Source organism: Eumetopias jubatus, unplaced genomic scaffold (assembly GCF_037043125.1).
Source record: "Eumetopias jubatus isolate StellerSeaLion01/CBP00866 unplaced genomic scaffold, mEumJub1_p1.0 scaffold_7, whole genome shotgun sequence".
In the NCBI taxonomy this organism is placed as follows: domain Eukaryota; kingdom Metazoa; phylum Chordata; class Mammalia; order Carnivora; family Otariidae; genus Eumetopias; species Eumetopias jubatus.
Window position 1 is genome coordinate 85,025,434 of NW_028274813.1, and position 25,833 is coordinate 85,051,266.

Genomic DNA, 25,833 nt, shown 5'->3' on the forward strand with positions numbered 1-25,833 from the left:
AAAAAGTTATTTATGTAAATTTTAAAAGCAAATTTCAAAGTACATAGTTTAAGAGATAAAAAGGAGAGTCACTGGGGTGCTGGAGTGGCTCAGTTGGTGGAGCATGTGACTCCTGATCTCAGGGTTGTAAGTTTGAGCCCCATATGGGGTATAGAGATTACTTAAAAATAAAAAATCTTTAAAAAAAAGTGATGCCAAATAGTCTCAAAATATCTCCCTGCAGATACTTATTAACTATAAGGGAAAAGGTAAAAAGTTTAAAGTAGAGAAACCCTGCAGATACCAACTTAACCAAGTGATTAACATAAGTATCACCAGTTGTAAGAATAATGATACCAAAAATCCCTGAATATGATACACTGAGAAGGCTATGGTATCACTTTTGTGTTATTTTTGCCAAAAATGCATAGCCTCATTATAATCATGAGAAAACATCAATCCAAACTGAGGAACATTCTACAAAATAATTTTTCAAAATTCTTCAAAAATGTCAAGGTCATGAAAAACAAGGCAAGAACAAGATACTGTTACAAACTTGAAAAGACTATGAAGAAAATAAGACCCTATCACAGACCAGAGGCAACAAAGGAGAAATAACTAAATGTAATGTGAGATACTAGATAGGATCCTGGAACAGAAAAATATTTAATGTCAGTGGGAAAACTATTATAATTCAAATAAGGTCTATAGTTTAGTTACTATCAATATTAATTTCCTGTCCCTGATAATTATATTATGGTTATGTAAGATGCTAACATTAGGGAATGCAGGTGTGAAGGACATAAGAGAACTGTTTCTGCTATTTTTACAACTTTTCTGTAAGTCTAAAATGAGTTCAAAATAAAAAGAAAAAAGAACCAAAACTGAAGATGATTATTTACTAATATAGAAAGCAATTAATAATATACAGTTTGGTAAAGCAGGTTACGAAGCAGTATGTATAAAATCTCACTGTGGCTAAATATTTTATATGAGGGGAAAAAATCAGGAGGAATATACACCAAAATGTTAACAGCAGTAGGTAGTGAGAGTTCGGCATATTTTCACAGAATGTATACATTTGCTTACCTAATATGAATAATATTCTTAGTGATATTTTCCATATTTGGGGGAATTTTTTAATTGTAAAATTAAAAATATTTTACTAAAACCTTAAAAAAAACCATCTATACCTTCCAGTATTCTAACTCCCAACTTTTCTAGGGTACGCACAGACCAACAACTTGTTTCCTCCACAAATCCAGCAACAACTGTAACTATGAAATAAAGAATACCTAATGTTCTATGGTATACCTAAGGTTCTTTTCTCCAAATAGTACTAAATAAAAAAAAAAAAAAATCCTGTATGTTTACTGCTATACACCAAATTAAAAATTTTTCTGTGTTATCTAATTATGGAAGGCACAGAATTAGTTCAAGTTTTTGAAGAATACTTTGAAGAACATGAGAAATCTGACAGTCACCAAAACCTAAGGGATCTTCTGGTTCAAGTCTCGCATCTTATAGATGAAAAACATGAGTCACAGAGGGAAGTAAATTGTCTTTTCCAAGACTGAATAACCAATTGGCATCAGAGTCAGGAACAGAAGTTAGATATCCTAACTCCTAGAGTTCAGTGCTCATTATACTCAACCAAATGTAAGTACATAGTACTTTTAAATTTACCCTTAAACTAATCAATTTCATTTTTTTAAATTTTATTTTATTATGTTAGTCATCATACATCATTAGTTTTTGATGTAGTGTTCCATGATTCATTGTTTGCGTATAACACCCAGTGCTCCATTCAATACATGCCCTCCTTAATACCCATCACCGGGCTAACCCATCCCCCCACCCCCTCCCCTCTAAAACCCTCAGTTTCTTTCTCAGAGTCCATAGTCTCTCATGGTTCGTCTCCCCCTCTGATTTCCCCCCCTTCATTTTTCCCTTCCTACTATCTTTTTTTTAACTAATCAATTTCATTTTAATCATAAAACAAAACAAGAAACATAGTTTTGTCTTCTTTTTATTTCTTTCCTCCAAATGAAGCCTCTTCACTAACATCTGCCTAACATTCCTGTGTACTACTAAATATTCTTAAATTGTATCTCTGTCATTACATGTCTTGGTGTGAACTTATATTTTATTCTTATTTTTTTAAAGATTTTATTTATTTGATAGAGAGAGAGAGACACAGCAAGAGAGGGAACACAAGCAGGGGGAGTAGGGGAGGGAGAAGCAGGCTCCCCACTGAACAAGGAGCCCAATGTGGGACTCAATCCCAGAACCCTGGGATCATGACCTGAGCAGATGCTTAACCAACTGAGTCACCCAGGCATTCCAGTGTGAACTAATATTTCAAAATGTTATCTTTATACTGTTGGTTGATTTGGGCAGAATGTCTGGGTATTGATGCCTTAAATGCCCTCTCCAGGGATCTTACCGCTAGCTCTCGATCCTTCCATCCCCACTGGGAGTTATTCCTTAAAGTCCATCAAACTCAAGGCACTCCTCTCTGACTACTACACTGATCAGCCTAAGAAAATTTCTCTCCCCTGTAACTCCAATACAGCACTTACTGAAGGAGGTACTCATTCAGTACCAATACCTCTGACTCATTCAGTACCAATACCTCTGTCAGATAACATTAATTATCTTTATATGTGTACACCTAGCCTCTTCACCCAGACTATAAATTCCTGAAGGGAGGAACACCACCTTCCAAATCCCTGTATCACCACAGGCCCACCACAAATACTTAACAAAAGTTCTCTTGGGGCACCTCGGTGGCTCAATTGGTTAAGTGTCCGACTCTTGATTTCGGCTCAGGTCATGATCTCAGGGTTGTGGGATTCAGCCCCACATCAGGCTCTGTGCTCAGTGAGGAGTCTGCTTGAGATGCTCTTCCTCTCCCTCTGCCCCTCCCCCCTGCTCGCATGCTCTCGCTCTCTCTAAATAAATAAATAAATAAATAAATAAATAAATAAATAAATAAAATCTTTAAAGAAAAAAAAGTTCTCAGTCATTGCTGAATGTTATAGATTTCTTGCTAGAGAGAACAAAGCAAATACTGACATTAAGCCTTCTAAAACTATAGAATTCTTATAGGAGATAAAGTATAATTTCACTCTTTCATGAAGACTTTTTCCTAGATGACTGCCACATCTATGAAAAATCTTTTTCAACTAAGATTTGATTTTGTTTCCAGATAAGAAAAACTACACAGCATGTATTTTACTGGGTGACATGTTCAGGAATTATTGGTGCCTGGAGTAGCCTAGCTTGATTTTCTTATTTATTTGTTTGGTTGTTTTAATATTTTTACCCACTTCAGATAATAAAATTAAGAATTTTATTTTTTATTTTTTTATTATGTTATGTTAATCACCATACATTACATCATTAGTTTTTGATGCAGTGTTCCATGATTCATTGTTTGCATACAACACCCAGTGCTCCATGCAGAACGTGCCCTCTTTAATACCCATCACTGGGCTAACCCATCCCCCCACCTCCCCTCCCCTCTAGAACCCTCAGTTTGTTTCTCAGAGTCCATAGTCTCTCATGGTTCGTCTCCCCCTCCGATATCCCCCCTTCATTTTTCCCTTCCTGCTATCTTCTTTTTTTTTTTTTTAACATATAATGTATTATTTGCTTCAGTGGTACAGGTTCTGTGATCCAACAGTCTTACACAATTCAAAGCACTCACCATAGCACATATCCTCCCCAATGTCTATCACAAAATTAAGAATTTTTAATTTCAATGTCCAGAAGGAAAAAAAATTTTTTTCGACATTTGGAGTTCAGAGAAGGTTTTCTTAATTGACTGTTCTGTAAAAACAAGTTCTCAGAACATTTAAATTCCCAAACATTCCAAACATTTTCCTCATCCCTATGGAGATTAAGATATGTTCTCAATTCTGACCCAGGGACTTGGATGCCCGTTTGGGAACACCATTCTGAAAAAGGAACGTACTTTTAGAACGTTCTTTTTGTTCAAACCACAACTTACACTTCCTTAGACAACTGCTGACATCTACAAGGCTTCAGATTCCCTGAAACTCTTTTTCCAACTCTTCTGTTTTAAAGTAGTAACATAATCTAGAGGCTCTAGGATTGTTCATAGCAAGTACTGGATGAGTGTAATCGGAGTATCTACAGGCATCAAGAAATCTTTTGGTTACACAAAGTTTTTTTGTAATACTATCTGACAAATTCATAAAGTTTCATAAACACAAGCAAACAATAACAGCAAAACCCCTAGTTCCACTGCATACCCCATGAGGAATCCTATCTATAACATATCTGATTAGTTCCCTAAGCCTGTCTGAACACTTCCTTTCAGCCAATGTTCATTCTTACAGCTCATAATTAAGCCAAAATCTACTCTCCTGTAATTTTTATCCTATATTGCCTGAAATCCATACAATTTACTCTGTTCTTTCATTGAACAACCTTTCAAATAAGAACTATTAAGTCTCTCATTGGTCTCTTTACTCTGGAGCTACACTGGAACATAGAAACTAAAGAAATCTGTCCATCCCTAGAAATGACATTTGGCCATCCCTAATGCCATGGTATTCAGACTACTCTCTATGTTGATTACTCTTTTATGGAACATGCACAATGTGCCTCTGTATAGAGGAGTGGGACTGTTTCTTACCTTCCTTATCCAGGGTACTTAACTGCTCAAAAAGGTCACATTCTTTTTTTTTGGCAGCCACATCATATTATGACTTATAGGTTTGCAGACAACTAAAACCCTTAGGTCAATCACATATAAGAGACCTGGTCCTATATACAAATACCTAGTCCAAGGTATAAGACGGTACTTTCACCACAATTAAATTTCACTTTGTTAGTTTTGATGCAATATTCAGACTAAGGAGATTTTTTGTATATGTGTCCTATAACGTATTTCTTATCTCTGCCAGCTTTGTGTTGTTCGTAAATATGATAAGTATACTATGTCTTCATGGCATTGATAAAATAAGCCAGGGTCAAATATAGAGTCATGTGACAAATAAGTCCCCTCTCTTTTCTTTTAAGATAATACACAAGCGTACTGTCAGAATTTAGTTTTTAAAAGCATTCTGTTCCTCCTAAGTCATTCTCTTCCTTTTTCTTCTCTGATCATAGGTTCATGCTCCAATTTTCTAAGCTTTCCTTGAAATCTTTGGAACAATGAAATCTGCTTTCCTAAAGTGTGAGGTACACATCTCATATCCTCTTTCTACTGTACTGAATATATATTTGCAAATGGACTAAAATCCTTTCTTAGACTACAAAGTAGAGTGTGTGTGTATATAAAAATAAATGGATAAATTAAAAGATTTTTCTTCCTGTTCTCAAGTCATTCTAGCTTACCCATAAATACCAAAAGTTCAAAGGCATTTTTAAAAGTAGTCCATAAAGACACAGTTAAGTGGTTAAGCCCCACTCCTCCAAACAAGTCAAATAGACTTTGTTCTGAAGAATGACATTAAGTAAACTATTAGAAGGAGAATTATTATATTCAAGTGATTAACAACAGACTCCATCCTGGACAGGGCCTATATCATTCCCGGATAGCAAGTAGGCACTTAGGGAAGCACAATAACTCTTCTAGAGTCATTCAGTAACATTTATTTAGTACAGCATATTTCCATAAGCACTTAGTCTATTATAGGGTGCAACTTAACATTGAAAAAAAAGGCTTACCAAATGCTTTAAAAAAAACCAAACTCATCAAATAACAATTGTTTCTTTAATAGGAGGCATGTTAACTCAGAATACCTTAAAAGAACACATAGGAGTTCACAGAAAATCACCTGGGACTAAAGAGGTCTTAATATTTTGTCTTAACATCCAAATGGCCAACAGACTCATGAAAAAGTGCTCCACATCGCTCGGCATCAGGGAAATCCAAATCAAAACCTCAATGAGATACCACCTCACACCAGTCAGAATGGCTAAAATTAACAAGTCAGGAAATGACAGATGTTGGCGGGGATGCGGAGAAAGGGGAACCCTCCTACACTGTTGGTGGGAATGCAAGCTGGTGCAACCACTCTGGAAAACAGTATGGAGGTTCCTTAAACAGTTGAAAATAGAGCTACCATATGATCCAGCAATTGCACTACTGGGTATTTACCCCAAAGATACAAATGTAGGGATCCGAAGGGGTACGTGCACCCCAAAGTTTATAGCAGCAATGTCCACAAGAGCCAAACTGTGGAAAGAGCCAAGATGTCCATCAACAGATGAATGGATAAAGAAGATGTGGTATATATACACAATGGAATATTATGCAGCCATCAAAAGGAATGAGATCTTGCCATTTGCAACGACGTGGATGGAACTGGAAAGTGTTATGCTGAGTGAAATAAGTCAATCAGAGAAAGACATGTATCATATGACCTCACTGAGATGAGGAATTCTTAATCTCAGGAAACAAACTGAGGGTTGTTGGAGTGGTGGGGGGTGGGAGGGATGGGGTGGCTGGGTGATAGACACTGGGGAGGGTATGTGCTATGGTGAGCGCTGTGAATTGTGCAAGACTGTTGAATCACAGATCTGTACTTCTGAAACAAATAATGCAACATATGTTAAGAAAAAAAAAAAGAAGACAGCAGGAGGGGAAGAATGAAGGGGAGTAAGTCGGATGGGGAGACGAACCATGAGAGATGATGGACTCTGAAAAACAAACTGAGGGTTCTAGAGGGGAGGGGGGTGGGGGGATGAGTTAGCCTGGTGATGGGTATTAAAGAGGGCACATTCTGCGTGGAGCACTGGGTGTTATGCACAAACAATGAATCATGGAACACTACATCAAAAACTAATGATGTAATATATGGTGATTAACATAACAATAAAAAAATTTTTAAAAATATTTTGTCTTAAGTCACCCGAAGCAATGAGTTAAAAGCTTAAAGAAACTTTCACAGAGCACAGTGTATGATTAGCACCTGTAGAGAAATGGGTAAAATGATGGCAAGGGAAATCTGAAATAACCCTTAAGGCCAGCACACACGAAGAGAATAGGTCAGGACACTGTATTGGTTCATCCTGTATCAGTGATTTATACACATATCTACCCAGTCTCTCCATGCATTATTGAGGACAAAAACCTCTTTATTTGCAGGACAATGTCTGTTATTAAACATAAGCAGTCCATCTTCAGCACCAGCTTATCCACACTAAATTACTATTCTTCCCTATAGACTATTACAGATAGTGGGACTGAATCTATCACTCTAATCTGCAGTTTTACACCTCAACTTCATATTTGGGTCTATAGAGTCTGATACTGAAAATCAGAATTTTCCTTAGCTATCCACAACCAAAATTAGGAGATGATGATGAAAAAACAACAGGCAACAGGCCCTGCTATGATCTGGTGACAAAGCACTTCATTCAGGACTCAAGAGACCTTGGTTTTCATCCTAGTTTTCTCATTGTAAGTGTGTCCTTACTATAGAAAGTTGTGCAGGCACCTGGGTGGTTCAGTCATTAAGCGTCTGCCTTCGGCTCAGGTCATGATTCCAGGGTCCTGGGATCGAGCCCCACATTGGGCTCCCTGCTCGGCGGGAAGCCTGCTTCTCCCTCTCCCACTCCCCCTGCTTGTGTTCCCTCTCTCGCTGTGTCTCTCTGTCAGATAAATAAAATCTTGAAGAAAAAAAAAAAAGCTGTGCTCTGGCCTAAAATGATATAGATTTCAATTTCTAAGAAATATCACCACTGAAAATAACATATAACTTCTTATTCCTTCTTCTATATCTTAGTATTTTACTTTTTTCTTTAAGTTGTTGTTTTTTTTTTAAGTAATCTGTATGTGCAACGTGGAGCTCGAACTCACAACCCTGAGATTAAGAGTCACGTGCTCCATTGACTAAGCCAGCCAGGTGCCCCATCTCAGTATTTTAAGGTCAACTATCAAAACAAATTTTTATCTTTTAAAGATCCACTACACATATGAGATTGTAGATAAATTTTTTCTCGATGTTCATAATGATTATTGTGGAAACATAACAATATTAAACTTAAAAAAAAAAACAAACTAAAATCCCCCCATTTGGAGACAGTATAACTTTGGGAGTAATGGAAATGTTCTGTACCCCCAATTTAGCAATAGTTACACAGGTGTATACATTTATCAAAACTCATCAACCAAAACACTTAAAATGGAAGCATTTTATTGTACTTAAAATATAACTCAATAATGTTAATTTTTTTAAATTCCTCTTTAAACCTTTTAGCCTAACCGCCTCAACTCCAATTACTTCCACCTCCACTCCACCTGAGTTATTGTCTCCTCATTCATTCATTCGTGCATGCATTCAACAAAAATTTTGAAGCAATGTGTTAGGTACTGGAGATACAGGTGTGAACAAGAAACAGCTTATGCTCTCAAGGAGTTTCTTGTCTAGAAGGAAAGACAGGCAGCAAACAGGCAATGCTCAGGACAGCCTGAGACATGCTGCATACAACAGGAGTATGAAAAGGGTGCTCTAGGAATGCAAAGATGCTCATCTAACCTGGCTCTACCATCACAAAACCTGATGTACCTCCATGTTCTCAAACTCCAAAATCCCTTGCTGACCATAATGTTCAGGTCTTCCGTTTATGTCAACATCATAACTTTTAATAACTCAAATCCCATGAATTCCCCACAGAATTCCTGTTTTGGCTTTTCCTACACCCCCCACCTTCAGCCTGGACCCCAATGTTAGGTACTATCCTAATATGCCCCCTCATTTCCCATCTTCCTCCACAACTCCCTCTCCCAATCACTACCAATCTTGTTAAAATAAATCACTAATGTTGATTCTCAGTTATTCACTAAGAGTATGTAAATGTCGGCTATTGCAAACGCATACTGGGACATATCAGTGGACAAGTCAGACATGATCCTTGTCTTCACAGAGCTTGCATTCTGGTGGGAGAGACAGATATTTAAATAATAAAGACAACATAGTAATTACAGATTGTAATAAGTGCAGTAAAGGAAATAAACAGGGTGCTTACACACAGAAGGATAAGAAGAACCCATCTTTTAGACTGGGTAAGTATCAAGAAAAAGCAGAGGAAAAACACTCTTGGAAAAAAGAACAGCAAGCAAAGGCACAGGCCCTAGAGCAAGATAGATCTTGTGCTTCTTTTAGAAACTAACAGGCCAGTGTAGCTAACACTAAATGAGGAGAAATAACAGGAAATGAGGGGGAGACATAGGAGCCAGATCATGCAGGATCTTGAAAGACCTGTAATGAGTTTAGATTTTATTCCAAGTAAAATGGGAAGCCACTGAAGGATTTAGGCAGGAGGCTGACATGATCTGAATTAGTCTTAAAAAGATTACTCAGGTTGATCTGTGGAAAATAAACTGGAAGAGGGCGGAAATGGAAGCAAAGAGAACCAGTTAAGAGGCCACTCCAGTTGCCTAGGCAACAGATGGTGGCTAGGACTAGAGAGGTGGAGTGGAGACAGAGAGAGTTGTTTGTGTTCGAGAGCTATTACGGAAGTGCCATGAGACAGGGATAACAAAATTCTTGATCAGCCTCCCTTCTTTCCCCTCTCCAAACCTGGTCCTTTCTCTCAGAATATGACCAACCATGGCCATGAATGCTTAAGCCAAAAACTGAGGATCCAGATGTGATTTGTTTCTTCCCTTTTATCCTCATGCCTAATCCATTAGCAAATTTTTTTGCTTCTACCATACCTCCAAAATCTCTCTCAAATCTATCCACTTCTCTTTATCTTCAGTGATGTCTCTCTAGTACAAACCACCATCAGCTAAGGCTTAGGTTATAGCAGTAGCTTCCTAATTGCTCCCCCTGTTTGAAACACTTATCAGACATCCAAGTGGCTATGTCAAGTAGGCAAGTAGTTGAATTTTTGACTCTGGAGTTCAGAGGTGAGATGACCTAGAGATATGAATTTGGGAACTGAATGCATACCAATGGTATTTAAAGCCAAAGAACTGGATGAAATCACATAGGCAGAGGGGGTAGACAGGAAAAAGCAAAGACCTTAGTACCAAGCCAGGAGACACCTTCTGAGATTGACTTAGGAAAGAAAATCCAGTCAAAGTAGACAGAAGGCAGAAGTTCTGTCAAACCACCCCATATACTCTCTGGATTCCCAGTTTTTCTCAGTCCTTATCTTCTGGACCCAATAAACCACCCTCTCTCTTAGAAACTAGACCCTATGGCACCGTACTACTCTCCCCTCCTACTTGCTTGGCTGCTCCCTTTCTAGGTCCTTCTCTGGTTCTTCCTCCATCTTCTATCCCTGAAATTCAATCATTCCTGTCCCTAGTCCTTCTCCCTCTCTTCTTTCCCTCTCTCCCTGTGTGTATGTGCTCATGCATGCACACACACACACACACACACACACACACTTTTCTCCTCAAAGATCTTCTTCATTTCCACAATCTCAACTGTCAACTCTGTATTGAGAATTTCCAAATGTCTAGTTAAGTCTTACTCAAAGTGTGGCTCACAGACCAGGACCTCAGAATCAGCTGGGCATGCTTGTGAAAATTCTCCACCCCGGACCTACAAAATCAACTCCTCTAATGATTCTTAAGCAATGACTTTTATAAATGTCCAATAATTCATATCTATTATTTCACCTTAATTGCATGTTAGGTGATATTAGGAATTTGAGAGCCTTCATGCTTTTGATAGCAGTATGACAGAGAAATGACCTGGGGTTTAAGAAGAAAGTATGATTTAAGGATAACAGAAAGTATAACCAAGGACAAGGCTCTAACGGAGTTGGTGAGATTTCTAAAACCTTGTAACTGTCCTATATTTATTATTTTTGTTTTCCCTACCTCCCAAGTGCTTTAAAATACAAATCATTCAAATGTTAAAGAGTCTCTGAGCTTATTTTACTTAACAGCAAATAAGAAGTAAACTGGAAAGCCAGTATCTTACTCCACTGTCAGAATAAAATTGAAGACAGTAGCTTTAAAAAGAAAAGGAAAGTAAAGAGATACCTGGAATCCTTAAGTAGATAGAGCAATCCAAGCCAAAAAAATGATCATGAGGCCTGTCACAGTTCTTCTTCCACTTACATCACCCTATCTTGTATTAAAGTTCTTTGAGCACTTGTCTTATCTGTGTCACTAAACTGTGAGTTCCCTCAGGCGATTACACTTCTCTTGACATCTACCCATTACTTTGCAAAACCTACAGCCTTGCCCCAAGAAATCCAATCTTTCTTGAATTAAAGAGTTTGCAACCTAATTCTACCTTGATTTCTGTACCATTATCTCCAATTAAAAATAAGTGGAGTCTAGATTGATGAGGTTTTACTGTACCACCTGGAAGGAATTAATATATCAAACCTTTAAATAAACACTAGCCATCTTTGGCAATACAAAATTACAATAACACTTCTATCCACACAATTTCTGTACTGCTTCTAAGATGTAGAATGCACAAGCTACCATTAAGATGTTTCAGGTGCTTCTCAATTTTCCCTACCTTCTCATTTCAAATAGATGCTTCCTCCTTCAATACTGGCAGTGAAGTGAGGCTGCTACTGTTTGAGCTAGAAGATGGTTGCACACACTGCTATAGTTGGCCAAATCCTTATTCCAATTCCCTCCCTACCTGGTTTCTATCTCCCAGCCAGTCTCCCCAGTTCCTGGGGTGGATTCTTAATTCTGGAGCTCACTTTATTCTCTCATAAAACAATGCTGAAGTGTTTGCATGATTAAAATAGTCTAAAAATGCTTTTATTGAAACTACCAACCAAAAAACTTCAGAAAGAGGTGTAATCCCACATTTTTCTATAGGCAGCAATAAAGACAAAGTGATAAGACGTAATATTATGCAGAAATCGATATTTGAATATTTCCTGTATATCTCCCCACTAGATGCCCAGAGACATCCAGAACATTCCCCAATATTGCCCCCTAGCTCTTATCCTCCTCATCTGCTTTCTCCCTGTGGCCAGACTATAGACTCAAATTTGCTCACTGTCTCTGCCTTCCCATTCTTTCAAAATACAAGGGCAAAGTATAGACTGCGATATTAATTAATGGTACTGCTCTGATTCGAAATGTCTGGAAGTTTCTTCACCCTTAATAAGAATAAGACGACGGGTTTCTCCATCGAGGGGTTAGGCTTGGGGTTCTCAAGACACTACAACGAGGGACTACAATTCCTACACCCAGTATCTTGACGAGTTGACAGTGGCAGTATTCCCTGCCATTATCAGGCCCCACCCAGCTAGCTATGCAATATAACATTAGGTGCAGCGTCCTGGATTCCTGTCATTAAGAGGGGTTGGCACTGCGTCTATCGGAAAATGGCTTTTCCTCTAATCCCGCCTCAGCCCCCACACCAGACCATCTAATAACATCACCAGTTCTTTCTACTTAATGTTAGAGACATGCTTGAACTCGTCACGACTAATAAATGGCAAAGTCATTATATTCCGTAGACTTGGTCGGCAGGAATGTGGGTAATGACTAACTTTTATTCGATGGCTTCCTTCCAGATCAATCCATAAGACTCCCCCTCCCCAGAGCCGCGAAAAGGGGTGAAGCCCGACATCCTCCAGAGCGCGGTAGGGAGGGACTTGGGGGGGACAAAAGGAACTTGCCTACAAGGACTTACAGATGCCAGGAGCTGAGGGGTCTGAGGCAACTCGGTACTGACTTCCATCCTCTCCGCACCCCCGGCCTCCTCGTCCGCCATCTTGAGGGAAACTGACACCCGCAGTTCCAGACCCCCGGCCGGAGACCAGAGGAAACCTGTGGCCGGTCCAAGAAACGAGGGGCGACACTTTTACGACGGCCCCTGAAGTCGGGTTTGACGCAGAATCGAGGAGCGGCTTCCGGTCCCCTTCCCGGAAGCAAGCGTCACGGCGGGTACGGCTGGAGGTTTTTCTTCCCCTAATTTTTTAGTTGTAGTCCCCAGTGCTTGAATGGTTGTGCATCTGGTTTCGTTGCTGCGAACTGTTGCATCTGCGAGGTAAAAAGTGAATTCAGCGTCCATTTTGAAAAGAGGAAGTCTGTCAGGGGTTGAGTACCTATTCTGCGTCTCGTTCAGGCCAGGTTTTGGTCAGGGGGTGTTTGTCGCCCTACGTACCCGCAGTGGTTCCCCAGAACCCACAGAATGAAAAAATACTCAAAGCTATTCCATGTTTAGGAATGTAGCCCTTGGACACTTGCACATGCGCACGAGAAAGCTCGGGCCCCGGCCGCTTTGAGGAGATCTGGTGAATATTAAAATTGAAACCTTGTAGTCATGCATCGGTCGAGGGAAGACAAAATAAACATGGTCATGCTCATTATGGAACACCATGCGTTGGTGTCGAAAAGAACAGGGTAGACCCCTGTGGAAAGATAAAGATGAATTAAGTGTGTGCGTGGGTGGGGGAAACCCCAAGTTGCCGCAGACTATGTATTTGCGCTTATATGCGTTAAAATGCGAAGGAAGAAGCCTGAAAGGGAAAAAAACTAATAATAGCTCTCAGGATAGGAGGAAGTTGGTCAAGAGCTACTTTAGATTTATCTGTATTGTTTTAAATGTTAAGTTGTTTACAAACCAGTAATTTAATAGTATGTTTTTAACAAAGGGGAAAATAACGATAAATCTAACGCGCTTGAAGGAATTAAAGGTTAGCTATTTGGGAAAAGATTAAGTCATATCTTTACCTCAAAGTATACATATCAAAATAATTCTTAATGAATTGAAGAGTTAACTACTAAAAAAAAGAAAAAGTAAATATTTGTATAATATTGGGATGGAGGAGCCTTTTTTAAATTTATTTTTTATTTTTTGGAGGAGGCTTTTTAAAGCATGACACCAAAGGCAGAAAATATAAAAAGACTGATAGGTAATTTGTTTTAAAGATTTTATTTATTTGACTGACAGACAGTGAGCCCAAGTAGGCAGAGTGGCAGGCAGAGGGAGAGGGAGAAGCAGGCTCTCCGCTGAGCAGTGAGCCTGACGTGGGGCTCCATCCGAAGACCCCAGGATCATGACTTGAGCCAAAGGCAGACGCTTAGCCGACTGCGCCACCCAGGCGCCCCAAGACTGATAGGTAATTTAATCACAATTTAAAACATACAAAAATAAACTATACAAAGTTAAAAAGTAAACAAAAATTGGGAAGAAATGACTGCAACATTCATGACAGACCAACGGATAAAATCCCAAAGACAACTATATCAATAGAAAAATGGACAAAATACATAAATATGCAACTCAATAATTTTTATAAACATGAAAAAATCTAACTAATAAGCAAATAAATGCAAATTAAAATGAGATTCCATTTCTTGCCTGTAAATTTGGTCAGTTTTTGTTTTTCCTTAAAAATAACCACCATCGGGGCGCCTGGGTGGCTCAGTCGTTAAGCTTCTGCCTTCTGCTCAGGCCATGATCCCAGAGTCCTGGGGTCCAGCCCCGCCTCGGGCTCTCAGCTCAGTGAGAAGCCTGCTTCTCCCACTCCCACTCCCCCTGCTTGTGTTCCCTCTCTCTGTGTCAAAGAAATAAAATCTTTAAGACAATAATAATAACCACCATCAGGGGGCCTCGGTGGCTCAGTGGGTTGAGAGTCTGTCTGCCTTTGGCTCAGGTCGCGATCCGGGGGTCCTCAGACGGAGCGCCGCTGGCTTATCCCTCTCACCCTCCCCTCTCTCGTACACGATCTCTCTCTCAAATAAATAAAATCTTTTAAAAAAATATAACCACCATGTTGGTAAGCGGGAAGGATACTCATTGTTATATAAAATAAACGTGTACATTAGTAAACCCATAGGAAGGCAATATTCGGAAGCCAGTTTTTCTTAAATGCTTTTCGTTGGCCCATTTATTCCATTTTTAACGCTGTATTCTTTTTTTTTAAGGTTTTTTAAATTTTAATATGTTTTTAAATGTTTTATTTATTTATTCATGAGAGTCAGAGAGAGGCAGAGGCAGAGGGAGAAGCAGGCTCCCCGCCTAGCAGGGAGCCCGATGCGGGACTCGATGCGGGACTTGATCCCAGGACCCCGGGATCATGACCTGAGCCGAAGGCAGACGCTTAACCATCTGACCCACCCAGGTGCCCCTTAACGCTGTATTCTAAAGATATAATTCAGGATGCAAATGAAGTTTAAACTACATCATTACTGGTGATGGAGATAAATTAGAAATGACTCAAATGCCCTCAATAAAGGACATTGGCTAAATAAACTGTGTTCACTCATATAATGTAATTTTCTACAGCCACTAAATATGTTGTAGAACATTGATTCTCAAAGAGTGGTCTACAGACTGAGAGTTCCCCAAATTTAGTAAGTTTGTGAGGTGAAAACTTTTGTGGTAATAAAAAAGTTATGTGCTTTTTTTTTAAATCATGTATTTGTACTAACTGAAGCAGAAGCAATGATGGGTGAAACTGCTGCCCCCTTAGCACAAAATAAAAACAGTGGCACCAAATTCAACAAGTCACCAAAGCGATCCAGAAGTCATTTCTTGACCACCATACTCTTGCAGTTAAAAGAAAAAAAAAGAATTTAAAGCATGTTTCCCAGTGTCCTTGATGAAGCAGTAAAAATATTATTAAATCTTAACCTGAGTCTTTTAAATATTCTGTATGATGATGGGGCACCTGGGTGGCTCAGTTGGTTAAGCGGCCGCCTTCATCTCAGGTCATGATCCCAGGGTCCTGGGATCAAACCCCACGTCGGGCTCACTGCTCAGCGGAGAGCCTGCTTCTCCCTCTCCCTCTGCCTGCTGCTCTGCCTACTTGTGTTCTCTCTCTCTCTCCCTGGCTAATAAATAAAATCTTGGGGGGGAAAAAAAAAGCAACAACTGTTGTGGCTCCGGCTTCCTGGTCCATGGCAGTTCCTTGGGTTTCTGCTTTTCTTCTAAGCCTGTCCCTAGCTTCTTGCAGAATCTTTGAGTCTCTGATAACCTTTCAATAGATGTGCTTTTTCTTAAGATAGTTAAAGGTGGTTTTTATTGTCTGAAGCTGTTAGTTTCCTACCTATTAAATTATTATTAATAATCTATAATGCTGCCTTATGTTACAGGCCTAATTTTTTCATGGCCTAATTTAATTCCTTCTCTAATTTCTTAGTTCCTTGAGTGTAGGAGCCAAGACACATACTTAGAAATGTCAGCTACTATGTTAAAGACTTTAGATGCATTTTAAAATACTTTTTTTTTAAGATTTTATTTATTTATTTATGAGAGAGAGAGAGAGAGAGAGAGAGGCAGAGGGAGAAGCAGGCTCCCAAGGAGCAGGGAGCCCGATGCGGGACTCGATCCCAGGACCCCGGGATCATGACCTGAGCCGAAGGCAGACGCTTACCCATCTGAGCCACCCAGGCACCCTTTTAGATGCATTTTAGAGTATAACTCTGAAAACAATCCTATGATGTCGTTCCTATTTATCGATATTGCATAGACAAGGAAATTATAGCTTAAACAAGTGAGATTGTTCAGATCCACAATTACTAAGTGACAAAACCTGGATTCAAGACCTAGGTCTATCTGGCTTCAAAATGTGTGTCTTTAACCATTTCACTGTCCTACCTCTAATAAAAAAATTTTTTTGAGTCGCTTTTACCACTTTATATGTTGTAATATAAATGTTTATTAAATAAACAAAAATATCAGGTATCTGGCACACATTTAACATCCTGGTATGCTTATATTAGACTTTTTATAGGACATGAACCAGACAAAATAGATATAAACTAATGAATTATCATTGCTCTTTTCTGATCTAGACCAAGGTGTGGCTTGACCTACTTTAGAACAGAATTATGAATTTCTTTGATTCTTCTGCAAATACATATTTCTTTTTAAATTAGCATCAGCTCACAATAACTTTTGTGAGTAAGTTGCAAGGTCATTTTTCAGGTGTCATTTTACTGTTTGAAGTATCATCAACAGCTAATATACATTAATTAGTTTTCTCAAAGCCCCAGAATGACACAATTAGGACAGCCATACTCAGAACTATGTTTTCCTTAGACTCCTCATTTATGGATTGTGCTGGAGGTTTTTAACCCTGGTTACACATTAGGATCACCTGAGAACTTCTTAAAAATTCCAATACCAGGGGTGCCTGGTGGCTCAGTTGGTTAAGCGACTGCCTTCGGCTCAGGTCATGATCCTGGAGTCCTGGGATCGAGTCCCAGGATCGAGTCCCTGGATTGAGTCCTGCATCAGGCTCCCTGCTCAGTGGGGAGTCTGCTTCTCCCTCTGACCCTCCCCCCTCTCATGTGCTCTCTCTTTCTCTCTCTTATTCTCTCTCTCTCAAATAAATAAATAAAATCTTTAAAAAAAATTCCAATACCAGGTCTCACTCTAGTGATTTTGATTTAATTAGGAGTAAGACCTGAATATCCATTTTAAAAAAATACTCCCAAATGTTTTTAATGAGCAATCAGAGTTGGGAAATCCTCAGTGATTCTATTTTAATAGACTTCTTTCTCTGGGATATTTTCTTATGTGGATGATAGTAGTGCCTACATGATTCCACCTGTCTGGTACAAATCCTTGATATTCCTCATCCAGATTAGGGAAGAGCAATCTTCCCATCTGGTCTCCCTATTTCCACTCTCTTGCTCATATCCATCATTTATTTTCCTGCCAGAATTATTTGTAAATATAAATCTGGTCATGTGACTCTCTTACCTAAATAAATTAGATGACTGCCCTATAGCATAAAACTTAACTCTTAAACATGGCATTCAAAGCCCTTCTCAATCTGGCTTGGAACACTTTTTCCTAGTCTAATCTCCCTTGCCACCCCTCACCTTAAACTATCCACACCATATTTCACATATATCCCATTCAGTCTCATACTTCTGTGGTTTTGCATAGGTTAGTCCTTTGGCCTAGAATGCCCCCTCCCCGACAACAGCACCTCTTTCTATAAAGGGGTTTCTGCTTGTGTATGTATGTATGTATGTTTTATTTTAAAGATTTTATTTTATTTATTTTTTAAAGATTTTATCTATTTATTTGATAGAGAGACACAGCAAGAGAGGGAACACAGCAGGGGGAGTGGGAGAGGGAGAAGCAGGCTTCCCGCGGAGCAGGGAGCCCGATGTGGGGCTCGATCCCAGGACCCCGGGATCAAGACCTGAGCCGAAGGCAGACACTTAACAACTAAGCCACCCAAGCGCCCCTCTGCTTATTTTTTAGAGTTCAGTTTATTTATGACTTCCTCTGAGAAGTTTTCTGATTCTCTCATTTTCCAATGTGCAAAATTGTTCCCTCTGCAATTTCATTGCACTTTAAATGAAAGAATAAGAGGAAACTGGCATAGGGTGCCTGGGTGGCTCAGTTGGTTAAGCGACTGCCTTCAGCTCAGGTCATGATCCTGGAGTCTTGGGATCGAGTCCCACATCGGGCTCCCTGCTCGGCAGGGAGTCTGCTTCTCCCTCTGACCCTCTTCCCTCTCGTGCTCTCTCTCTCTCTCTCTCTCTCAAATAAATAAATAAAATCTTTAAAAGAAAAAAGAGGAAACTGGGATATAATCTTGCTAAAGTTGCAAAAATAACTTGACACCTTTTACAAAAAGAAACCTTCAGTCCAACCTAGATGCTTAAGATATATATATATATACATATATATTAGTTATTCTTTCATTTACATGTATGGCAATTCTTAGCCTTTTATTTGTCTAATTCATTGAGTTACTGGATTATCTCAATTGGCCTGGCATGTTCTTTGTCAAGAAATATTTCCTGTTTAACATTAAAGACTGTTTTTCATTTTGCATAATCTTTGGTCTGTTGGAAATGTAGCTATTGGGAAGCCCTTGAACATGGTTTTTAAATGGCAGCAACTTGAATATAAAAATTAAGCATGTTCAGAGATAATCCACTGTACCCTCTGCAAATTTGAAAAGGCATTTACAGTATGGTGAATGTTTATTGGTTAGATTAATGATTGTTTGTTTTGCGGTATTTCAGTGGAAAAGTTAACCCAGACCCTTCAGACAGGAGGATACTTACTATTACATGATTAGTCTAGAAAACAAAACAATATAAAGCCAAACTGAATTTTGTACTTACTAAAGGAAATATAAATTTTAAAGAAGAAGCAAACAAAAAAGAAAAAAATTATAGAATGGTGCCACTGTCCTCATCTTATGACTGCAGTCTACTTTAGCTATTTATAAGTTGCTGTTTCCAAGAGTGCTAGTTTCTTTTTTTTTTCATTTGGTAGTGGATTTTTTTAAATTTTTTTCTTTTATTTTTTATTGTTATGTTAATGACCATACATTACATCATTAGTTTTTGATGTAGTGTTCCATGATTCATTGTTTGTGTATAACACCCAGTGCTCCACGCAGAAAGTGCCCTCTTTAATACCCATCACCAGGCTAACCCATCCCCCCACCCCCCTCCCCTCTAGAACCCTGTTTGTTTTTCAGAGTCCATCGTCTCTCATGGTTCCTATCCCCCTCCAATTCCCCCCCGCTTCATTCTTCCCCTCCTGCTATTTTCTTCTTTTTTTTCCTTAACATATATTGCATTGTTTCAGATGTACCGATCTGTGATTCAACAGTCTTGCACAATTCACAGCACTCACCATAGCGCATACCCTCCACAATGTCTATCACCCAGCCACCCCATCCCTCCCACCCCCCCAACTCCAGTGACCCTCAGTTTGTTTCCTGAGATTAAGAATTCCTCATATCAGTGAGGTCATATGATACATGTCTTTCTCTGATTGACTTATTTCACTCAGCATAACACTTTCCAGTTCCATCCATGTCGTTGCCAATAGCAAGATCCCCAAGAGTGCTAGCTTCCAAGCTAAGGAAAGAGCCTGGGGCTCTCTGGTCCTCTTAGGAAGTCTGTGGACCATGGCAACCCCATGTGGGGGCAGATTATACTTCAAGAAAAAGACTCCCATATTGAGCTGAGAAGCAGGGATCATTAAGGTCTTTAGGGTCAAAACCAGGATGGAGAAGGGATGGTCTTTATTAGAACAGAAATTCTCAGTCTTGGACAAAGGTCATTCCCACAGTTGTGGGGAGATCAACCCCATTTTAGAACTGGAAAAGTCCTGAGAATGTGATAAAGTAGTCAGGACTGGAGGCTTCAGCCCCAGTTTTAGGAGAGTCATTCCTGGGTTCAAAGATTTCATTTCTGGGGTTGGCTTCATTTTAAAAATAAAGATATCCATACATAGGGAGTCATTTCTGGAGTGAAACTCAGATTGCTGGTTCAAACTGAGTCAGACCTAGGTTGAGGGTCCAAATAGGCCTGGATCTTGGGTTCACTCTCAGCCCTGAATCCAGAGGTTTCATTTTAAGGGCTCTGCTGGTCAGACAATCTTGTCTGTCTGTGCAGGTGATAAACCACAAAAGCATTTCAGCCCTGGTAGAGGGGAAAAAGTCTGGGAAGAGAAATAGATAAATAACTTGCCGAAGGTAGTACAAATAGGAAGAGAGAAGCGGGAATGTGGATCGAGGTCCAAACAACTCCAGGGAGCATGCTCTTTAGAGAGGAGCTGGGACACAGAAATGTGCACATGACTGAGAAGAAATGAGAGTGAATGATCAATGGAAGGAACTTTATTTAGACATGCAAGAAATGGCTCAACCTACCAGGAGAATAAAATCTGGCTTGGAGGGTGCTTGGATGGCTCAGTTGATTGAGCATCTGCCTCAAAGTGGCTCAGGTCATGATCCTGGGGTCCTGGGATCGAGCCCCATGTCTGGCGCCCTGCTTGGCAGGGAGTCTGCTTCTCACTCTGCCCCTCCCCCAACTCATGCCTTCTGTCTCGCTCTCTCTCTCTCAAATAAATAAAATCTTTAAAAAAAGATCATTAAGGGCGCCTAGGTGGCTCAGATGGTTAAGCATCTGCCTTCGGCTCAGGTCATGATCCCAGGGTCCTGAGATCGAGTCCCGCATCAGGCTCCCTGCTGCTTGGGAGCCTGCTTCTCCCTCTGCTTCTCTCTCTCTCTCCCTCTGTCTCTCATGAATAAATTAAAAAAAAAAAAAAGATCATTAAAAAAATCTGACTTGCAGAGAGACAAACTGGATCCTTCCACCAAATTTGTGGAGAGCTGTATGCCCCAGTTTGCAGCAGACTGCATCAGTGATGGGGTTCAAGTGCTTTGGTGAACAGATTAAATGAACATGAACAAATTTATTTTTCCAGGATCTGAGTAAATTCTGGAAAGAGGACCCAAGCTGGACCCATGATGGTTTGAGCACCTGTCAGTGCAGCCTACCAACCATCCATATATTCTACCCAGGAATCTTATTCCTTTAAAATTGTTTTAAAAATAAGTAATAATAATAGTAATAATAATAAATATGTATATTTAAACATTGTTTTCTAGGCACTGTGCTAGGCACTTTGGAGAAAAGGTTCAACAAAAGTTGCATTAAAGGGTAGATGAGCTGAGTGTGAGCAATACATGGAACACTGTATTACTAACAGATGAACAGCAAAAGGCATCCATCCCTGAGCACAGAGTGAAAGCAGGTACCAGATGCAGCTGTTAAGCTGTGCACCAGATGTGGTGAACAAACAGGCCAGGTTAGAAGTTGGAAAGCTCTGGGAGAGGCTGCTTCTGAAAAATACAAATGACACAATACTTCAAGGTTTTAAAAGTGCCAGGTAGAGGTTTAGACAACTGCTGAAGAGTTTAAGGTTGAATTAGTTTTAAGAACTTGGAAAACCAAACACATAGAAAAAAATCAAGATAATTTACCAGTGCAGGAAAATGAGTTGTGCAAGCAAAGAATAGCTTGTCTTTAACAGGTGTTAGAAAAATATGGCCCCAAATCCACCTGCTGTCTGTTTTAATATAGTCTTCAAGCCAAGAATAGTTCTAACATTTTTTAGATGGTTGAAAAAAGGTCAAAAGAAGAATATTTTATAATACATTTAAAATACATAAACTTAGAGGGGAGGGGGGTGGGGGGATGGGTTAGCCTGGTGATGGGTATTAAAGAGGGCACGTTCTACGTGGAGCACTGGGTGTTATGCACAAACAATGAATCATGGAACACTACATCAAAAACTAATGATGTAATGTATGGTGATTAACATAACAATAAAAAATTTAAAGAAAAAAATAAAATACATAAACTTCAAATTTCAGTGTCCATAAATAAAGCTTTATTGGAATGCTGCCACCTTATTCATTTATATATTGACTATGGCTGCTTTTGCACAATGGTAGATTTGAATAGTTGCAATAGAGACACCCTGGCCCACAAAGCCTAAAACACTTACTATCTGGTCTTTTATAGAAAAATTTTGCTAACCCAAAACAAAATAAAATAAAAGATTTCTTTTCTCTTTACATTGTCATTGTTGAAAACTCAGAAAATATGGATATGCAAAGAGGAGAAAATATAAATAACCTATAATCTCGTATATTTTCAGAATCCCAGAATAACCATCATTGACAGTTTGGTGTATATGCTTCCAGGCTTTTTTCTGTGTGTGTGTGTGTGTGTGTGTGTGTGTGTGTGTGTGTGTGTGTGTGTGTCTGTAAAATGGCATTATACTGTACAGTTTTACAAAATACCCAGTAACATGTTATTAATGTATTTTCATACTACTAATTTTTTTTCAAAATTATTTTAAGATTACTGCATGGTATTACCTTATATGGCTGTGTCATTTTATTTTTAAGACTCTTATTGTAGAACATTCACAGTATTTTGTTTCCAGTTTTTTCCTATTATAAACTTGCTTTAATAAACCTACTTATTGGTAAGTCCCTATAAACATCCATAGATTACCTTAGGATAAATTATTTTAAGTAGAAATGCCAGGTTGAATAAGGTGCACATTTAAATATTTTTCATATTTTTAATGGAAAAAATAAGTATGCATTTATTGCATTTTTATTAAATGTTTCTCATAAGAATTTATGGTAAATATAATACTAAAGGTTACATGTAACATATGTACATATTAAAGAATAACAGTAAAACGAAGACCAGTGTATCCACCATCAACTTAAGAAATAAAGGCTAACTTTTAAATATTGAAAAAATAATAATGGGGGGTACCTGGGTGGCTCAGCCAGTGGAGCAAAGTGTGTGGCTCTTGTTCTCGGGGTTGTGGGCTTGAGCCCCCATGTTGGGTGTAGAGATTACCTAAAAATAAAATCTTAAGGGTCTCCTGGGTGGCTCAGTTAAACAGCCAACTCTTGATTTTGGCTGAGGCTGTGATTCCAGATCCTGGGATTGAGCCTCATGTCATTGGGCTCAAACATGGCAGGAGTCTGCTTGAGGATTCTTTCTCTCCCTCTGCCCTTCTCCCCTCCCCCCCTGCTCGTGCTGTCTCTCAAATAAATAAATCTTTAAAAAAATAAAATCTTAAATAATAACAACAACAACAATAATAATAATGTGACCAATATATTTCTCTGGTAGTTTTCATTTTAATTACTGAGTTTGGTGCTTTCCCTAACTTTTGATGAGGGCATTAGTTCTCTGCATTTTTTAAGGCTTTTGGATTCATGCTTCATTGCAGGGATGGCAAAGTAGCATTTGTATCTCAGGAATGTGAAAGCTGACAGCCCTATAACTTGTTTTTCCATCTATCTTATATATTTAGACACATGGAAAGAATGGATTTGATGTCATCCAAACTTGCCTTGATTGCCTCATTCCAAAGTGGCTGTGTGGTCATTGTTTCTTTTACTCAACCATAAAATGACATATAAATGGCGGTTGTGTTTTTTAAAAAGATTCTAAGTAATCTCTATACCCAACGTGGGGTCAAACTTACAACCCTAAGATCAAGAGTCGCATGCTCTACTGACTGAGCCAGCTAGGCGCCCCGAAATAGTGATCATTTTAATAGTAACCTAAGATCAAGCTTGGCACATTTATTTTTTAATTTAATATATATATATATATATACTTAAAGATTTTATTTATTTGAGAGAGTGAGAGAGCACAAGTTGGAGGAGTGGCAGAGGGAGAAGAAGCAGCAGGTTCCCCCCCGAACAGGGAGCCCCATGCAGGTATACAGTGGCATTAAATGCATTCTCATTGTTGTGCAACCATCACCACCATCCATCTACAGCACCTTTTCATCTTGCAACATCGAAAACCTGTATCTATTAACCTTTTTTTTTTTAAGATTTTGCTTATTTATTTGGCAGAGACACAGCAGGAGAGGGAACACAAGCAGGGGGAGTGGGAGAGGGAGAAGCAGACTCCCCGCGGAGCAGGGAGCCCGATGTGGGGCTCAATCCCAGGACCCTGGGACCATGACCCGAGCCGAAGGCAGACGCTCAACGACTGAGCCACCCAGGCGCCACCTGTATCTATTAAACCTTAACTCCTCATTTCCCCCTCTCTCTAGCCCTTGGCAGCCACCATTCTACTTTTTGTCTCTGTGAATTTGAATACTCTCAGTACCTCACATAGGTGGAATCATACAGTATTTGTACTTTTATGATTGGCTTATTTTACTGGCATAATATTCTCAAGGTTCATCATATTATAGCATGTGTGGGAATTTCCTTGATCTGTGATTTCTTACTTTTGCTCATGTTTCAGGTTCCTTAATACAGAGCCCTAACTTACCTAGATGAAATTCTCCTCAAATTTGTTTTCCTAAGGAGTGAATGGAGTGCTTCCTAAAAAGCTGAAAAACTGGTACCTACTGATGGTCATAGTAGAAGCATCCACAATAGCCAAAAAGTGGAAATAATCCACATGTCCATCGACAGATGAATGAATAAAGAAAATGTATATTTATACAATGAAATATTTTTTTTGAAGATATTATTTATTTATTTGACAGAGAGAGAGTCAGCGAGAGCAGGAACACAAGCAGGGGGAGTGGAAGAGGGAGAAGCAGGCCTCCCGCAGGAGCAGGAAGCCTGATGCAGGGCTTGATCCCAGGACCCTGGGATCATGACCTGAGCTGAAGGCAGCCGCCTAACGGCTGAGCCACCCAGGCGCCCCTATTTATACAATGAAATATTATTTGGCCTTAAAAAGGAAGGAAATTCTGACACATGCTATAACATGGGTGAAAACATTCATTAGGGAGTGGGGAGGGGAGGATGAGGCACCAATATTTAATGGATACAGCATTTTAGTTTGGGATGCTGTAGAGTTCTGGAGATGGATGGTGATGATGGTTGTGCAACAATGTGAATGTACTTAATGGCACTAAATTATATACATAAAAATGGGTAAGATGGTAAATTTTATATATCACAATTTTGAAATTTAAAAATCCTTACATACACACAAAGCTATTTTGATTACATTACTTTAGCTCTCCACAGAAATAACTCCACAGAACAATGATTCAATACTGTACTTTTGGATTTTTTTAAAAAGGTTTATTTATTTGAGAGAAAGAGAGAGCCCATGCAGGAGGGGGAAGGGTTAGAAGGAAAGAGAGAAAATTAAAGCAGACTCTGCACTGAGCGCAGAACCTGATGTGGGGCTCAGTCTCACAACCTGACATCATGACCTGAGCCAAAACAAAGAGTTGAGTCCTTAACTGAGCCACCCAGGCGTCCCGTATTTTTTGATTTTTAAACAAAGTTAGCATAAGAAATAGTAATCTGAAGATAATTTCTACATGTTTATGAGAATCACCTAGTTCAATTTATGACTGTTGATGACAATGTCCATTGTTTGTGAAATGCCCCGATGTTACATTCTCTCTTGACTTTAGTTCTAGGATATTTTACTTTCTTGATGCATTCTTGCTTGCTCTCTTTATGAGATAACAAGAAATCTACCTTTCTCCTTTGGCTATTAGGAACTGAGAATCACCTTGTATGATGATTTGTGGTGTATTAGCTGTATTCCTTGAAGAATCATTAACCATCTTTAAATAAATAATTCCTGTTTCTACTCACTGTGAACACTATGAGTGAAGCAGC

At 39.2% G+C, this 25,833-nt stretch overlaps 2 protein-coding genes across 4 annotated transcripts in view; one reads left to right on the forward strand and one right to left on the reverse strand.

Annotated features, from left to right (window-relative positions):
* Positions 1-12,784, reverse strand: part of UBR1 (ubiquitin protein ligase E3 component n-recognin 1) — a 149,584-nt gene extending 136,800 nt beyond the window's left edge. For both annotated transcript variants that reach the window (XM_028126716.2, XM_028126715.2), the window contains exon 1: positions 12,594-12,784. In XM_028126716.2, the coding sequence (XP_027982517.1) occupies positions 12,594-12,674 (81 nt within the window). In that variant the 5' untranslated portion in view covers positions 12,675-12,784. The remainder of the gene's footprint in view (positions 1-12,593) is intronic.
* Positions 12,770-25,833, forward strand: part of TMEM62 (transmembrane protein 62) — a 49,623-nt gene continuing 36,559 nt past the window's right edge. Inside the window, exon 1 of one of the 2 annotated variants that reach the window (XM_088024760.1) lies at positions 12,770-12,847. The gene's annotated coding sequence lies outside the window, so the exon portion shown is untranslated. Of the gene's footprint in view, positions 12,848-12,874; positions 12,951-25,833 lie in introns of those variants that run through there. The other variant, XM_088024759.1, reaches the window with a different exon arrangement.